The 13,593-nt window shown below is 44.1% G+C and overlaps 1 protein-coding gene across 2 annotated transcripts in view; it reads left to right on the forward strand.

The window, feature by feature from the left end:
• The window catches only part of LOC110529458 (serine/threonine-protein kinase D3), a 65,995-nt gene extending 52,568 nt beyond the window's left edge, over positions 1–13,427 (forward strand). For both annotated transcript variants that reach the window (XM_021611634.2, XM_021611635.2), the window contains exons 8-19: positions 55–235; positions 937–1,060; positions 1,197–1,274; positions 2,345–2,621; positions 3,705–3,757; positions 5,354–5,426; positions 5,879–5,985; positions 9,973–10,134; positions 10,603–10,701; positions 10,975–11,242; positions 11,874–11,959; positions 12,159–13,427. In XM_021611634.2, coding sequence (XP_021467309.1) covers positions 55–235; positions 937–1,060; positions 1,197–1,274; positions 2,345–2,621; positions 3,705–3,757; positions 5,354–5,426; positions 5,879–5,985; positions 9,973–10,134; positions 10,603–10,701; positions 10,975–11,242; positions 11,874–11,959; positions 12,159–12,332 — 1,682 coding nt within the window. In that variant the 3' untranslated portion in view covers positions 12,333–13,427. The remainder of the gene's footprint in view (positions 1–54; positions 236–936; positions 1,061–1,196; positions 1,275–2,344; positions 2,622–3,704; positions 3,758–5,353; positions 5,427–5,878; positions 5,986–9,972; positions 10,135–10,602; positions 10,702–10,974; positions 11,243–11,873; positions 11,960–12,158) is intronic.
• Positions 13,428–13,593: the final 166 nt, after the last annotated feature.

Genomic DNA, 13,593 nt, shown 5'->3' on the forward strand with positions numbered 1-13,593 from the left:
TCAATCCATTCATGAATCAATATCACGCCCCTCCTACTGTGTCTCCTGCCCCAGAACCAGCCAGTCCTGGCCCCGACTCTGAGACTACCATGGAGGTGGACAACAGTGATGTGAACAGTGAGGGCAGCCAGAGCATGGAAGACCCAGAGGAGCCCTCCACCCCAGACGACAAGTTCTACATTGAAGGACCCTGTCTGGATGGGGACAAGGACGAGGACACAGTGAAGGCTATCAGGTACTTACTTAGGGCCATATTCAATCTGTATCACCGAAGTGTTACAGATTGGGCAATAGAAACTTAAAGGTAATTTCCGATTGAGCCGATATATGCAGCATTTACCATGAATGCATTCTGTGCTAACGCAGGAACATTGCCTTTAAATGAGCTGAACTTCTGCGATACAGATTGAATAGAGCCTTTAGTCCTCTTCTTTGGCTACATTTGTGTCATGTCCCGTGAGAGTCTCATCTCTCCCAACTCAGCCACCACAGGCTAGCACTGGACTGGAAGGAGTATGATGTTTCATGAAATTAATACGTATAATGTGTGCAGATGCGTTCAATTGTGGAGTTCCTTGTGTTCTGTTGCATTTCGTATATGAAAATAGTTGTGAGTTTGTTGTTACATCACATAAGCTTTATGAATGTATGTCAATGATTTGGCAATTGACATTACCCAAAAATGGGTTGAACCAACGTTGTTTCCACGTCATTTCAACCACCCTAAAAAAAGTGAATCTGTGGACAACTCATTGGAGCTGCAAAAAGTCATCAACTGAAGGGCATTTCCTATTTTTTTCACCCAACTTTTAACCTAAATCCAATGACATAGTGACATGTCTCAACCAAATGTAAATCAAAACTTGTCGTTAAACTGATGTCTGTGCCCAGTGGGTAGGCATACATTTGTTCATACGTGCTCGTCATTTTGTGTAGCCCCATGACAAGCAGTTTCATCCCCCTAATGCGGGTGGTTCAGTCCATAAAACAAACCAAGCGGAAGAGCTCAACCATGGTTCGGGAGGGATGGATGGTCCACTACACCAGCCGTGACAACCTGGTAAGAAACCTCTTGGATCATCTAAAAAAAAGAGAGAGAGAGAGAGAGAGAGAGATTGCAATTCAATAGTATTTTTCAGAGATGCTATTTGAGGTTTTGATGATAACTCACTGCTTTGATCGTTTTTTGTTTTCAGAGGAAGAGGCATTACTGGAGGCTGGACAGCAAGTGTCTGACCCTGCTGCAGAATGAAACGGGAACCAAGTATTACAAGGTACAAGACCGGTCATCACATCTCTTATTAAACGTCTCTGTCCAATTATAGAAGTTACACAGACAATAAAAAGACATTGACAGGTCAAAAGTGACAGGTCTAATGTGTAGTGTGAAGCTTGGAGACAAGCTAGAAAAGGTCCTGTCATTCCAGTTATTGCTTTCTATTTATGTAGTGAACATTTTAGTAAAGCTTGTGGTGTTATTTGAAGAAAGTAAGGTGTTGCCCTCATCCTCCCACAGACAGACAGGCAAGGCTGTCTTTTCCCTCTCTATTCTCTCCTCCTTTCATGTTCTTTTTGCATCAGAGAGAGAGAGAGAGAGAGGGAAAGAGACACAGATAGAGAGAGAGAGAGAGAGAAAGAAAGAGACAGAGAGAGAGAGCCCTGTGGCTGAATCTGTGGCTGAATCTCTGAGCGTGCTCCTCCTGTGGCAGACCGACCGTCAGGGCCAGGACTGGACTGGGGGGCTTCCCTGTGGTGTCTCTGGCCGTTCCTCCCTCCCTGCCTGCCTGGCAGGCTGCCAGCATGCCTCGTGCCCAGAACGGGGAGGCACGTCCTGCCTTTTAATCAGGGGAGCGCTTTGCTTCCCCCCTGACCCGGCGGAGCGCCCTGTCATGTGGCACTCTCGGCAAACCACAAGCAGTTAATCTTATACTGGCGACAGAGGCCCGGATGGGCGCAGCAGACTGGGCTGACTGAGAGACGATTGGCTGGCCAGCAATTCTCTCTCTCTCTCTCTCTCTTTCTCTCTTCTCCTTGTGGGTGTGTTGGTTCGCTCGGCTACAGCAGCGGAATGTTAAAATGGACTTGAAAAGCCCCACACTTCATTCCTCAAAGGCTGTCAGAGAGTGAGGAGAAGAGAGTAGAGACCATAGCTGAGAATAGGAGAGAGGGGACCTGGTAGAGCTGAGAGTGTAGTTATTCCTGGGACAGTTAGACGTTAGGATGCTATAGGTGTACTTTTTAGCAGCTGATTGGAGTACCTCAACCTCACGGATCGTTTGATTGGCTGACAATCCATTGTGACCTTTGGTGACCTTTGACCCTGCTCCTCTGACTCCATCCTCAGGAGATCCCCCTGTCAGAGATCCTGCAGGTGGAGCAGGCTCAGGACTTCCACAGCCTGGCCCAGGGCAGCAACCCCCACTGCTTCGAGATCATCACTGCCACTATGGTCTACTATGTGGGGGAGAATAACAGTGGTCACTTCCATAACCCTTCCCTGGCTGCCACGGGTGTGGGGCTGGAGGTGGCCCAGGGCTGGGAGAAGGCCATCCGGCAGGCCCTGATGCCCGTCACTCCGCAACCCAGTGTCGGTACTGGCCCCAGACAGGGCAAGGATCACAGTGAGTAGAATAGTACCCTGGCCTGCTGCTAATGTGATTGAGATCTGCTGAGGAGATCAGGCAAATGTAATGTCACGCAATTTGTATGTTTTTATGAGCGTGTGTGTGTGTGCGCGCAGCTGTGACCCCCTGCTGCCTGCTCAAAGTGTATTACTGGAAAATTAAATGGTGACATTTTAAGACGATTTAAGAGATTTTAGGGGATTTTCAAGCTCTTTTTGATTTCTCTCTGGCTGTGATTAGTGATAGGAAAATTCCTCCCATCATTTAATTAATGGAGAGTGATATAACATCATTCAACTCAAACAATCTGTAGTCACACAAAGGAGTATAAGCGATGTTTGGTCATTTGATGGTTAACTACTCTCACACAAAGAACGCGTCTCACATGCTCAAACTAGTGGCCTATTTACTGCAAGACCAATTAAAAAGAAGGCCGTATTGGTCGAGGTCTTTGGGTTCAATTTTGCATCGAGATTGTCTGCATCCCAAATGGCACCTATTCCTTATGCAATGACTCTTGTCAAAAGTAGTGAACTACATAGGGCGCCATTTGGGATACAGCCTTTGTTCCACTGGCCTGTGCATACAATACAGACAGTATTATATATTTCTCTATGGATTGTGTTACATAAACCCAGCCTTTGGTTGACCCAGCTGATTGGTATTTGGTGGCCCACTACTGGGACAGAGTGCTGGTATAGAACACTGGATACGACCTTAACCACCATGGCTGGGCCTGGGTTCAGAATCAATGGAAACCCCAATGGAAACGTACTGAACACACAGGCTGTGCTTTCGCCTTGCGGGTTTCTACTACTGAATAGTGGCTCTAGCCTGGTCCCAGATCCGTGTTCTCTTGCCAACTCCATTGCTGTCAAGCCATAGCATGAAAACAAGTTGGCATTAAAGCACAAACAGACTGCCACTCAGGCCAATTAGGATTTAGTTGTTATTAAAATATATATCAAAATATACTTAACTAAGAAAATGACCATGTGTCCTTGGTGCGTCCTGCTTCAAATAATGCTTGATCATTTACTATTTTTGAAGCCCCACATAATCTGTTTCTTGTCTCTTCAGAGGACATTTCTATCAGCATATCAGTGTCTAACTCACAGATCACAGAGAATGTGGTAAGTGTCTATCCAATACAGCATATTAGCTGTGTAATGCTACAGCTCCACAAGCATTCCTGATAACTAAGGAATTTAGGAATATAAAAAATATATTTCCTCATCAATCTACATAATGACAAAGTGAAAACAGGTTTTTAGAAATGTTAGCAATTTTATAAAAACTTTAAAACAGAAATACCTTATTTACATAAGCATTCAGGCCCTTGAAATTGAGCCCAGGTGCATTCTGTTTCCATTATTCATCCTTGAGATGTTTCTACAACTTGATTGGCGTCCACCTGTGGTAAATTCAATTGATTGGATATGATTTGGAAAGGCACACACCTGTCTATATAAGGTCCTACAGCTGACAGTCCATGTCAGAGCAAAAACCAAGCCATGAGGTCAAAGTTATTTTTCGTAGAGCTCCGAGACAGGATTGTGTCGAGGCACAGATCTGGGGAAGGGTATCAAAAAATGTCTGCAGCATTGAAGGTCCTCAAGAACACAGTGGCCTCCATCATTCTTAAATGGAAGAAGTTTGGAACCACCAAGACTCTTCCTAGAGCTGGCCGCAAGGCCAAACTGAGCAATCGGGGGAGAAGGGCCTTGGTCAGGGAGGTGACGAAGGACACAATGGTCACTCTGACAGAGTTCCTCTGTGGAGATGGGAGAACCTTCCAGAAGGACAACCATCTCTGCATCACTCCACCAATCAGGCCTTTAAGGTAGAGTGGCCAGACGGAAGCCACTCCTCAGTAAAAGGCACATGACAGCCTGCTTGGAACTGGCACCTAAAGGATTCTCAGACCATGAGAAACTAGATTCTCTAGTCTGATGAAACCAAGATTGAACTCTTTGGCCTGAATGCCAAGTGTCACGTCAGGAGGAAACCTGGCATCATCCCTACGGTGAAGCATGGTGGTGGCAGCATCATGCTGTGGGGACGTTTTTCCACAGCAGGTACTGGGAGACTAGTCAGGATTGAGGGAAAGATGAACAGAGCAAAGTACAGAGAGATCTTTGATGAAAACCTGCTCCAGAGCGCTCAGGACCTCAGACTGGGGCGAAGGTTCACCTTCCAACAGGACAACGACCCTAAGCACATAGCCAGGACAACACAAGAGTGGCTTCGGGACAAGTCTCTAAATGTCCTTGAGTGGTCCAGCCAGAGCCCAGACTTGAACCTGATCGAACATCTCTGGAGAGACCTGAAAATAGCTATGCAGTGATGCTCCTCTTCCAACCTGACAGAGCTTGAGAGGATCTGCAGAGAAGAGAGGGAGAAACTCCCCAAATACATGTGTGCCAAGCTTGTAGCACCATACCGAAGAAGACTCGAGGCTCTAATCTCTGACAAAAGTGCTTCCGCAAAGTAACGAGTAAAGGGTCTGAATACTTATGTAAATGTGATTACATTTTTTTATTTTATAAATTGTCAAGCATTTCTAAAAACTTGTTTTTGCTTTGTCATTATGGGGTATTGTGTGCAGATTGATGAGGAGGGGGGACGGGACAATTGAATCCATTTTAGAATAAGACTAACTAAATGTGGAAAAAGTCAAGGGGTCTGAAAACTTTCAGAGGACACTGTATGTCTTTTCTCTTCTTCAGGATATCAGTTCAGTCTACCAGATCTTTGCTGATGAGGTCCTTGGATCGGGCCAGTTTGGGATTGTGTATGGAGGTAAGTCAGACTGACTCCACAGTATTTCTGTTGGCTTCATGTACATGGTGAAGTGGAGATGAAATTCAGTCCTGATGAAGGCTAAAGGGCCGAAATGGTTTGGTTATACTTTTACCAATACCAAAGCACTTTTATCAACTTCCACTGCCCTCCAAGAGTTCAGTTTGCTCCTCAATTCATGCACCTTAGTTGGAGAGCGAGGTAGAGGAAGTGTTCCCTTCCGTTTGGCTTCATGTACGTTTCCATCCACGTTTCCTCTCTTTAAAGTTTCAATCACTGGGAGGGGAAGACTACTTATTTTTCTTTCTATGTTATGCAAATCAACTTTCATTAGTAGAATTCCTTTCTCTGTCTGTTCTATAGTTCGAGACAGAGGAAGAAATACAGACAGTTAATTTGCTACAGTCTGCAGCGAGAAGTCTGTGATTTATCTGGTTCATTCTCATGTGTAGGTAAACACAGAAAGACTGGGAGAGACGTGGCCATCAAAATCATCGACAAGATGAGGTTCCCTACCAAGCAGGAGAGCCAGCTAAGGAACGAGGTGGCCATTCTCCAGGTAGATAAAAGACAGAGAAGCCTGGCTCTTTTACAGACAATCTAAACCCTGATAGCTTGGGAATCTAAAGTAGCTATGTTTCGCTATTGTTTCACTTCACACCAGTAGTGAAACATAAAGATTTGATTCATGCTAGATTTGTGAAAGACTGATGTGAAGAAATGTTAGACTTTTTTTTCAGATTTCAGAGTACGCCTGTGGACCCTGGTACATACACATCATATCCACTATGTGGAGTGGGGTGTTAGTTGATGAAAACAAACCCTGTAGTAAATCATGTTTTATATATATATATATATATATATAGATAGATAGATAGATAGATAGATAGATAGATAGATAGATAGATAGATAGATAGATAGATAGATAGATAGATAGATAGATAGATAGATAGGACACTCATATATATATATATATACACACACTACCGTTCAAAAGTTTGGGGTCACTTAGAAATGTCCTTGTTTTTGAAAGAAAAGCTATTTTTTTGTCAATTAAAATAACATCAAATTGGTCAGAAATACAGTGTAGACATTGTTAATGTTGTGAATGACTACTGTAGCTGGAAACGGATTCTTTATGGAATATCTACAAAGGCGTACAGAGGCCCATTATCAGCAACCATCACTCCTGTGTTCCAATGGCATGTTGTGCTAGCTAATCCAAGTTTATCATTTTAAAAGGCTAATTGATCATTAGAAAACCCTTTTGCAATTATGTTAGCACAGCTGAAAACTGCTGTTCTGATTGAAGAAGCAATAAAACTGTCCTTCTTTAGACTAGTTGAGTATCTGGAGCATCAGCATTTGTGGGTTCGATTACAGGCTCAAAATGTCCAGAAACAAAGACCTTTCTTCTGAAACTCGTTAGACTATTTTTGTTCTGAGAAATGAAGGCAATTCCAAGCGAGAAATTGCCAAGAAACTGAAGATCTCGTACAACACTGTGTACTACTCCCTTTACAGAACAGCTCAAACTGGCTCTAAAGAGAATAAAAAGAGTGTGAGGCCCCGGTGCACAACTGAGCAAGAGGAAAAGTACATTAGAGTGTCTAGTTTGAGAAACAGACGCCTCACAAGTCCTCAACTGGAAGCTTCATTAAATAGTACCCGCAAAACACCAGTCTCAACTTCAACAGTGAAGAGGCAACTCCGGGATTCTGGCCTTCTAGGCAGAGTTCCTCTGTCCAGTGTCTGTGTTCCTTTGCCCGTCTTAATCTTGTATTTTTATTGGCCAGTCTGAGATATGGCTTTTTCTTTGCAACTCTGCCTAGAAGGCCAGCATCCCGTAGTTGCCTCTTCACTGTTGACGTTGAGACTGGTGTAACCCTAACCCTAGTCTCCCATCCCCACAGCATGATGCTGCCACCACCGTGCTTCACCGTAGGGATGGTGCCAGGTTTCCTCCAGACGTGACGCTTGGCATTCAGGCCAAAGAGTTCAATCTGGGTTTCATCAGACCAGAGAATCTTTTTTCTCATGGTCTGAGAGTCTATAGGTGCCTTTTGGCAAACTCCAAGCGGGCTGTCATGTGCCTTTTACTGAGGAGTGGTTTCCGTCTGGCCACTCTACCATAAAGGCCTGATTGGTGGAGTTCTGGAGAGATGGTTGTCCTTCTGGAAGCTTCTCTCATCTCCACAGAGGAACCCTAGAGCTCTATCAAAAATTAAGGACACCTTAATATTGAGTTGCACTCCCCTTTTTGCCCTCAGAACAGCCTCAATTTGTCGGGGATTAGATTGTACACAGTGTCGAAAGCGTTGCACAGGGATGCTGGTCCATGCTGACTCTAATACTTTCCACAGTTGTGTCAAGTTGGCTGGATGCCCTTTGGTTGGTGGACCATTCTTGATACACATGAAAAACCTAGAAGTGTTGCAGTTCTTGACACAAACCGGTGCTCCTTAACACCTACTACCATACCCCGTTCAAAGGCACTGAAATCTTTTGTCTTCCCCATTCACCCTCTGAATGACACACATACACAATCCATGTCTCAATTGTGTTAAGGCTTAAAGATCATTCTTTAACCTGTCTCCTCCCCTTCATCTACCTACACTGATTGAAGTGGTGACATCAATAAGGGATCATAGTTTTCACCTGGATTCACTTGGTCAGTCTATGTCATGGAAAGAGCAGGTGTTCCTAATGTTTTCTACACTCAGTATATATATATATATATATAAATATATATACAGTGCCTTGCGAAAGTATTCGGCCCCCTTGAACTTTGCAACCTTTTGCCACATTTCAGGCTTCAAACATAAAGATATAAAACTGTATTTTTTTGTGAAGAATCAACAACAATCAATCATGAAGTGGAACGACATTTATTGGATATTTCAAACTTTTTTAACAAATCAAAAACTGAAAAATTGGGCGTGCAAAATTATTCAGCCCCTTTACTTTCAGTGCAGCAAACTCTCTCCAGAAGTTCAGTGAGGATCTCTGAATGATCCAATGTTGACCTAAATGACTAATGATGATAAATACAATCCACCTGTGTGTAATCAAGTCTCCGTATAAATGCACCTGCACTGTGATAGTCTCAGAGGTCCGTTAAAAGCGCAGAGAGCATCATGAAGAACAAGGAACACACCAGGCAGGTCCGAGATACTGTTGTGAAGAAGTTTAAAGCCGGATTTGGATACAAAAAGATTTCCCAAGCTTTAAACATCCCAAGGAGCACTGTGCAAGCGATAATATTGAAATGGAAGGAGTATCAGACCACTGCAAATCTACCAAGACCTGGCCGTCCCTCTAAACTTTCAGCTCATACAAGGAGAAGACTGATCAGAGATGCAGCCAAGAGGCCCATGATCACTCTGGATGAACTGCAGAGATCTACAGCTGAGGTGGGAGACTCTGTCCATAGGACAACAATCAGTCGTATATTGCACAAATCTGGCCTTTATGGAAGAGTGGCAAGAAGAAAGCCATTTCTTAAAGATATCCATAAAAAGTGTTGTTTAAAGTTTGCCACAAGCCACCTGGGAGACACACCAAACATGTGGAAGAAGGTGCTCTGGTCAGATGAAACCAAAATTGAACTTTTTGGCAACAATGCAAAACGTTATGTTTGGCGTAAAAGCAACACAGCTGAACACACCATCCCCACTGTCAAACATGGTGGTGGCAGCATCATGGTTTGGGCCTGCTTTTCTTCAGCAGGGACAGGGAAGATGGTTAAAATTGATGGGAAGATGGATGGAGCCAAATACAGGACCATTCTGGAAGAAAACCTGATGGAGTCTGCAAAAGACCTGAGACTGGGACGGAGATTTGTCTTCCAACAAGACAATGATCCAAAACATAAAGCAAAATCTACAATGGAATGGTTCAAAAATAAACATATCCAGGTGTTAGAATGGCCAAGTCAAAGTCCAGACCTGAATCCAATCGAGAATCTGTGGAAAGAACTGAAAACTGCTGTTCACAAATGCTCTCCATCCAACCTCACTGAGCTCGAGCTGTTTTGCAAGGAGGAATGGGAAAAAATGTCAGTCTCTCGATGTGCAAAACTGATAGACATACCCCAAGCGACTTACAGCTGTAATCGCAGCAAAAGGTGGCGCTACAAAGTATTAACTTAAGGGGGCTGAATAATTTTGCACGCCCATTTTTCAGTTTTTGATTTGTTAAAAAGTTTGAAATATCCAATAAATGTCTTTCCACTTCATGATTGTGTCCCACTTGTTGTTGATTCTTCACAAAAAAATACAGTTTTATATCTTTATGTTTGAAGCCTGAAATGTGGCAAAAGGTCGCAAAGTTCAAGGGGGCCGAATACTTTCGCAAGGCACTGTATATATATATATATATATATATATACTGTGTGCGTGCATCACTTTGCTCATCATAGTTGAGGTGATCTGTCACCCAGCCCATAGTGTATTTGTCTCTAAGGTCTTCTCCCTCTAATTGCACATCAGGGATAAATGATCTTTTAAACTAATTGAATTGAATCCCTGTCTCCCTGCCTGTCAGAACCTTCACCATCCTGGCATCGTCAACCTGGAGTGCATGTTCGAGACCCCCGAGAGGGTCTTTGTTGTCATGGAGAAGCTCCATGGAGACATGCTGGAGATGATCCTATCCAGTGAGAAGAGCAAGCTCCCTGAGCGTCTCACCAAGTTCCTGGTCACACAGGTCACTACTCAGTACTCAGTAATATCTGTGATCTACCTCGTATTGACCAACACGGTAACACTTTGCATACAGTGTTTTTATTACTTTATAATTGTTCCTGTCAGTACAATGTAATAACTATTGTAATGAATCATTATTACACTGTACCTATAACAGTTACCCAAAACCTTACCTTAGGCCAGTGGTTCTCAACCAGGGGTACTAGGACGCCTGGTGGTACTTGGCCAATCAACAGGGGACACTTGAGAAGACTCATGAGACCATAGACCTACTGTTAAAATGTACATGAGGGGCTACTTCAGGGTTACTCTAGGCAGAGCAAAATTCAGTTGGTGGAACCACTGCCCTAGGCCTAGTGCCTTTTAGAGGTAATTACACAATACAGTCCAGCCAGTGGACAGCCACTGTAATGATACGTACTATAGCTCAGACAGAAGTAAGTCACCCCATGTGCTTCCTGACCCGCAGATCCTAGTGGCTCTGAGGCATCTCCATTTTAAGAACATTGTCCACTGTGACCTGAAGCCTGAGAATGTGCTGCTGGCCTCCGCGGAGCCCTTCCCTCAGGTGAGTGCATCAGCTGTCCACCATAACATGATGCAATGCAATACTGATTATGTTACTATGTTCTATTTACGTAAGTCTGTGGTCCACCACAACAAGCTAACTGAAGTACTGACTCATTATGCTATTGCTTTATTTAACCAGGTTGTTATTGTAAAAGATAATTTGTTATCAATCACTTAGAATTACTTTGCTAACTAAATAATAGAAAATTGAACTTACCCATAAGGAATGACAGCTCAGTGATGGCCTTGGTTCCAATGTGCGTTCCTATAGGTGAAGCTATGTGACTTTGGCTTCGCTCGCATCATTGGCGAGAAGTCGTTCAGGCGCTCTGTGGTCGGCACACCCGCCTACCTGGCACCCGAGGTCCTACGCAGTAAAGGTTACAACCGTTCCCTGGACATGTGGTCGGTAGGTGTGATCGTTTACGTCAGCCTCAGTGGGACCTTCCCCTTCAATGAGGACGAGGACATCAACGACCAGATCCAGAATGCTGCCTTCATGTACCCTTCCAACCCCTGGAAGGACATCTCTGGAGAGGGTAAGAGAAGTGCATGCACCCCAAATGGCACCCTATATTTTGATCAGGGCCCATATGTATAGGAGGGAATAGGGTGCCATTTGGGATGTAGCCTGTGTGGGTCGACCTGTAGACCACCTATCTACCTATCTCCCGAGTGGTGCAGCGGTCTAAGGCACTGCATCTCAGTGCAAGAGGTGTCACTATAGTCCCTGGTTTGATTCCAGGCTATATCACATCCGGCCGTGATTGGGAGTCCCATAGGGCGGCGCACAATTGGCCCAGCGTTGTCCAGGTTTGGCCGGGGTAGGCCGTCATTGTAAATAAGAATTTGTTCTTAACTGACTTGCTTAGTTAAATAAAGATAACATTTGCTGTGATTTTACCAGTGGTTTTCACCTCTCAGGGTGTGTTCTCTTTCAATCATCCACCTCAGAAAAAGGCCTACTGCTCATCTCTTTGAAATGTCTTTGGAACTTTGAGGCTGAGAACAGCAGAATAGTTTTGTAGTCCTAATTGACTCAACCTAGAGGTAGCCATGTATTTCATTCTAGTCTGGAGTGGCCAGAGTAAAGGGATGGATGGATGGAAATGTAGATATCACTTGTTTCTGATGTCAATGTTGTCCATGTTGGTCCATCCATACCCTCAGCCACAGACCTGATCAACAACCTCCTCCAGGTGAAGATGAGGAAGCGTTACAGTGTGGACAAGTCTCTCAGTCACCCCTGGCTCCAGGTAACACACCTGCACAGTGACTACTTTGTCACACTACATTCATCACATCATTAAATGCAACATGTCTATGATGTTCAGTTCACTCTGCTGTGGAAATAGAACTTACTCCATCTAAGGATCTATGAAAGTCCTCCTGTACTTCTCCTTGCAGTTTAGTAATGACAATGCACTCCCCCTACACTTCCCTTCCGTCCTCCAGGACTATCAGACGTGGCTGGACCTGCGGGAGTTTGAGACACGCAGAGGGGAGCGCTACATCACCCACGAGAGCGACGACGCCCGCTGGGAGGAGCACGCCGACGAGCGGAACCTGCATTATCCCAAGCACTTCATCATGGCGCCCAACCTGGACGACATGGAAGAGGACCCCTAGTGGCTGGGAGGACTACCTGCAGGCTGCACGTTTCAGAAGGAGTTCACAGGGCATCCTGGGACTCGGAGACCCATAGCTGGTGCTTGGGTCCCTGGAACCTGCTACTGCTGGCTGAGACTGTAAGCTTAAACAGGGGGAGATGCATGTACCCTATATGTTTGTGCATACAGGTGTCATTGTGCATTACCACATGGAACAGACAGAAGGTGCTGCATTGGACAGGCAGCTGTATGGTGGTACAGTAGCATGGGAACACATTCGTGGTGTTGTGAGGAAAGGCGCGACGATCGAGATCGAGTATCTTCAGGTTGTTTGGTTTTCATCACATTCCAGAGACCTTACGTATGTGGATTCTCTCTCCACTGACTGTGTTCTCTACAAGCCATAATATACAGCCCTCATATTCAACTCTGGACCTAGATGCCATTTCCACTGCATTTTTTTCATTCTTCCCCTCTAATCAAGGACTGATTTAGACCTGGGACACCAGGTGGGTGCAATTAATTATCAGGTAGAACAGAAAACCATCAGGCTCCAGACCTCGTAGGGTTAGAGTTGAATACCTCTGATATACAGTCTGTCTCTTGAGCCTGAAAGACGAACCCTAAGTGGTTGATAAGTTGGGGAATCCCTCAGCAACAGTAATAAACATTTGCACTGCCATTCAACCCAGAAAAATGGCTACAGTAAAAGATGGTTTGGACCAAATCCAAGAGACATTTCAGCTTTTCAGCTTCTTTAGCATATTTTTCAAATGTTGTTAGTTTATCATGTCTATTTGAAATCTCACAACTACATTGATTTGTTAATTTACCATGAATGCTATTTTTTGAAAACATTTATTTCCAATGGTTTCATGTAAGGCTGTTGAACTCGAAAACATACAAAATAAGCTGATGTTTTGAATATATATTGAATATATTTTGCTTATTCGATGGGATGTTTTTGCACTATTTGTTAACACCTGTAATCTCTGGCTCCCTTATTGGATGCTTTGAATGAAGTTGTGAACCAATCAGCAGCTGCTACACACGGTCTTAACCCCCCCCCCCCTTAGAAAAATGCCTGAGAAAAACCCCCAGCAAAAATGATACCGGTCTAACCAAAGCCTGAGAAACCTTCCCATAGAAATATTGACATTTTTTACGATTCTACCTTTATTTTTGTATCAAATTCTGGATGTCAATTGAATGGAGTAGAGTGTTAAGTGTCACAAAAACATTGATAGGACCAAGCCTAGGGAATTTTAGATGTTAATTCT

Source organism: Oncorhynchus mykiss, chromosome 8, assembly GCF_013265735.2.
Source record: "Oncorhynchus mykiss isolate Arlee chromosome 8, USDA_OmykA_1.1, whole genome shotgun sequence".
Lineage (NCBI taxonomy): Eukaryota > Metazoa > Chordata > Actinopteri > Salmoniformes > Salmonidae > Oncorhynchus > Oncorhynchus mykiss.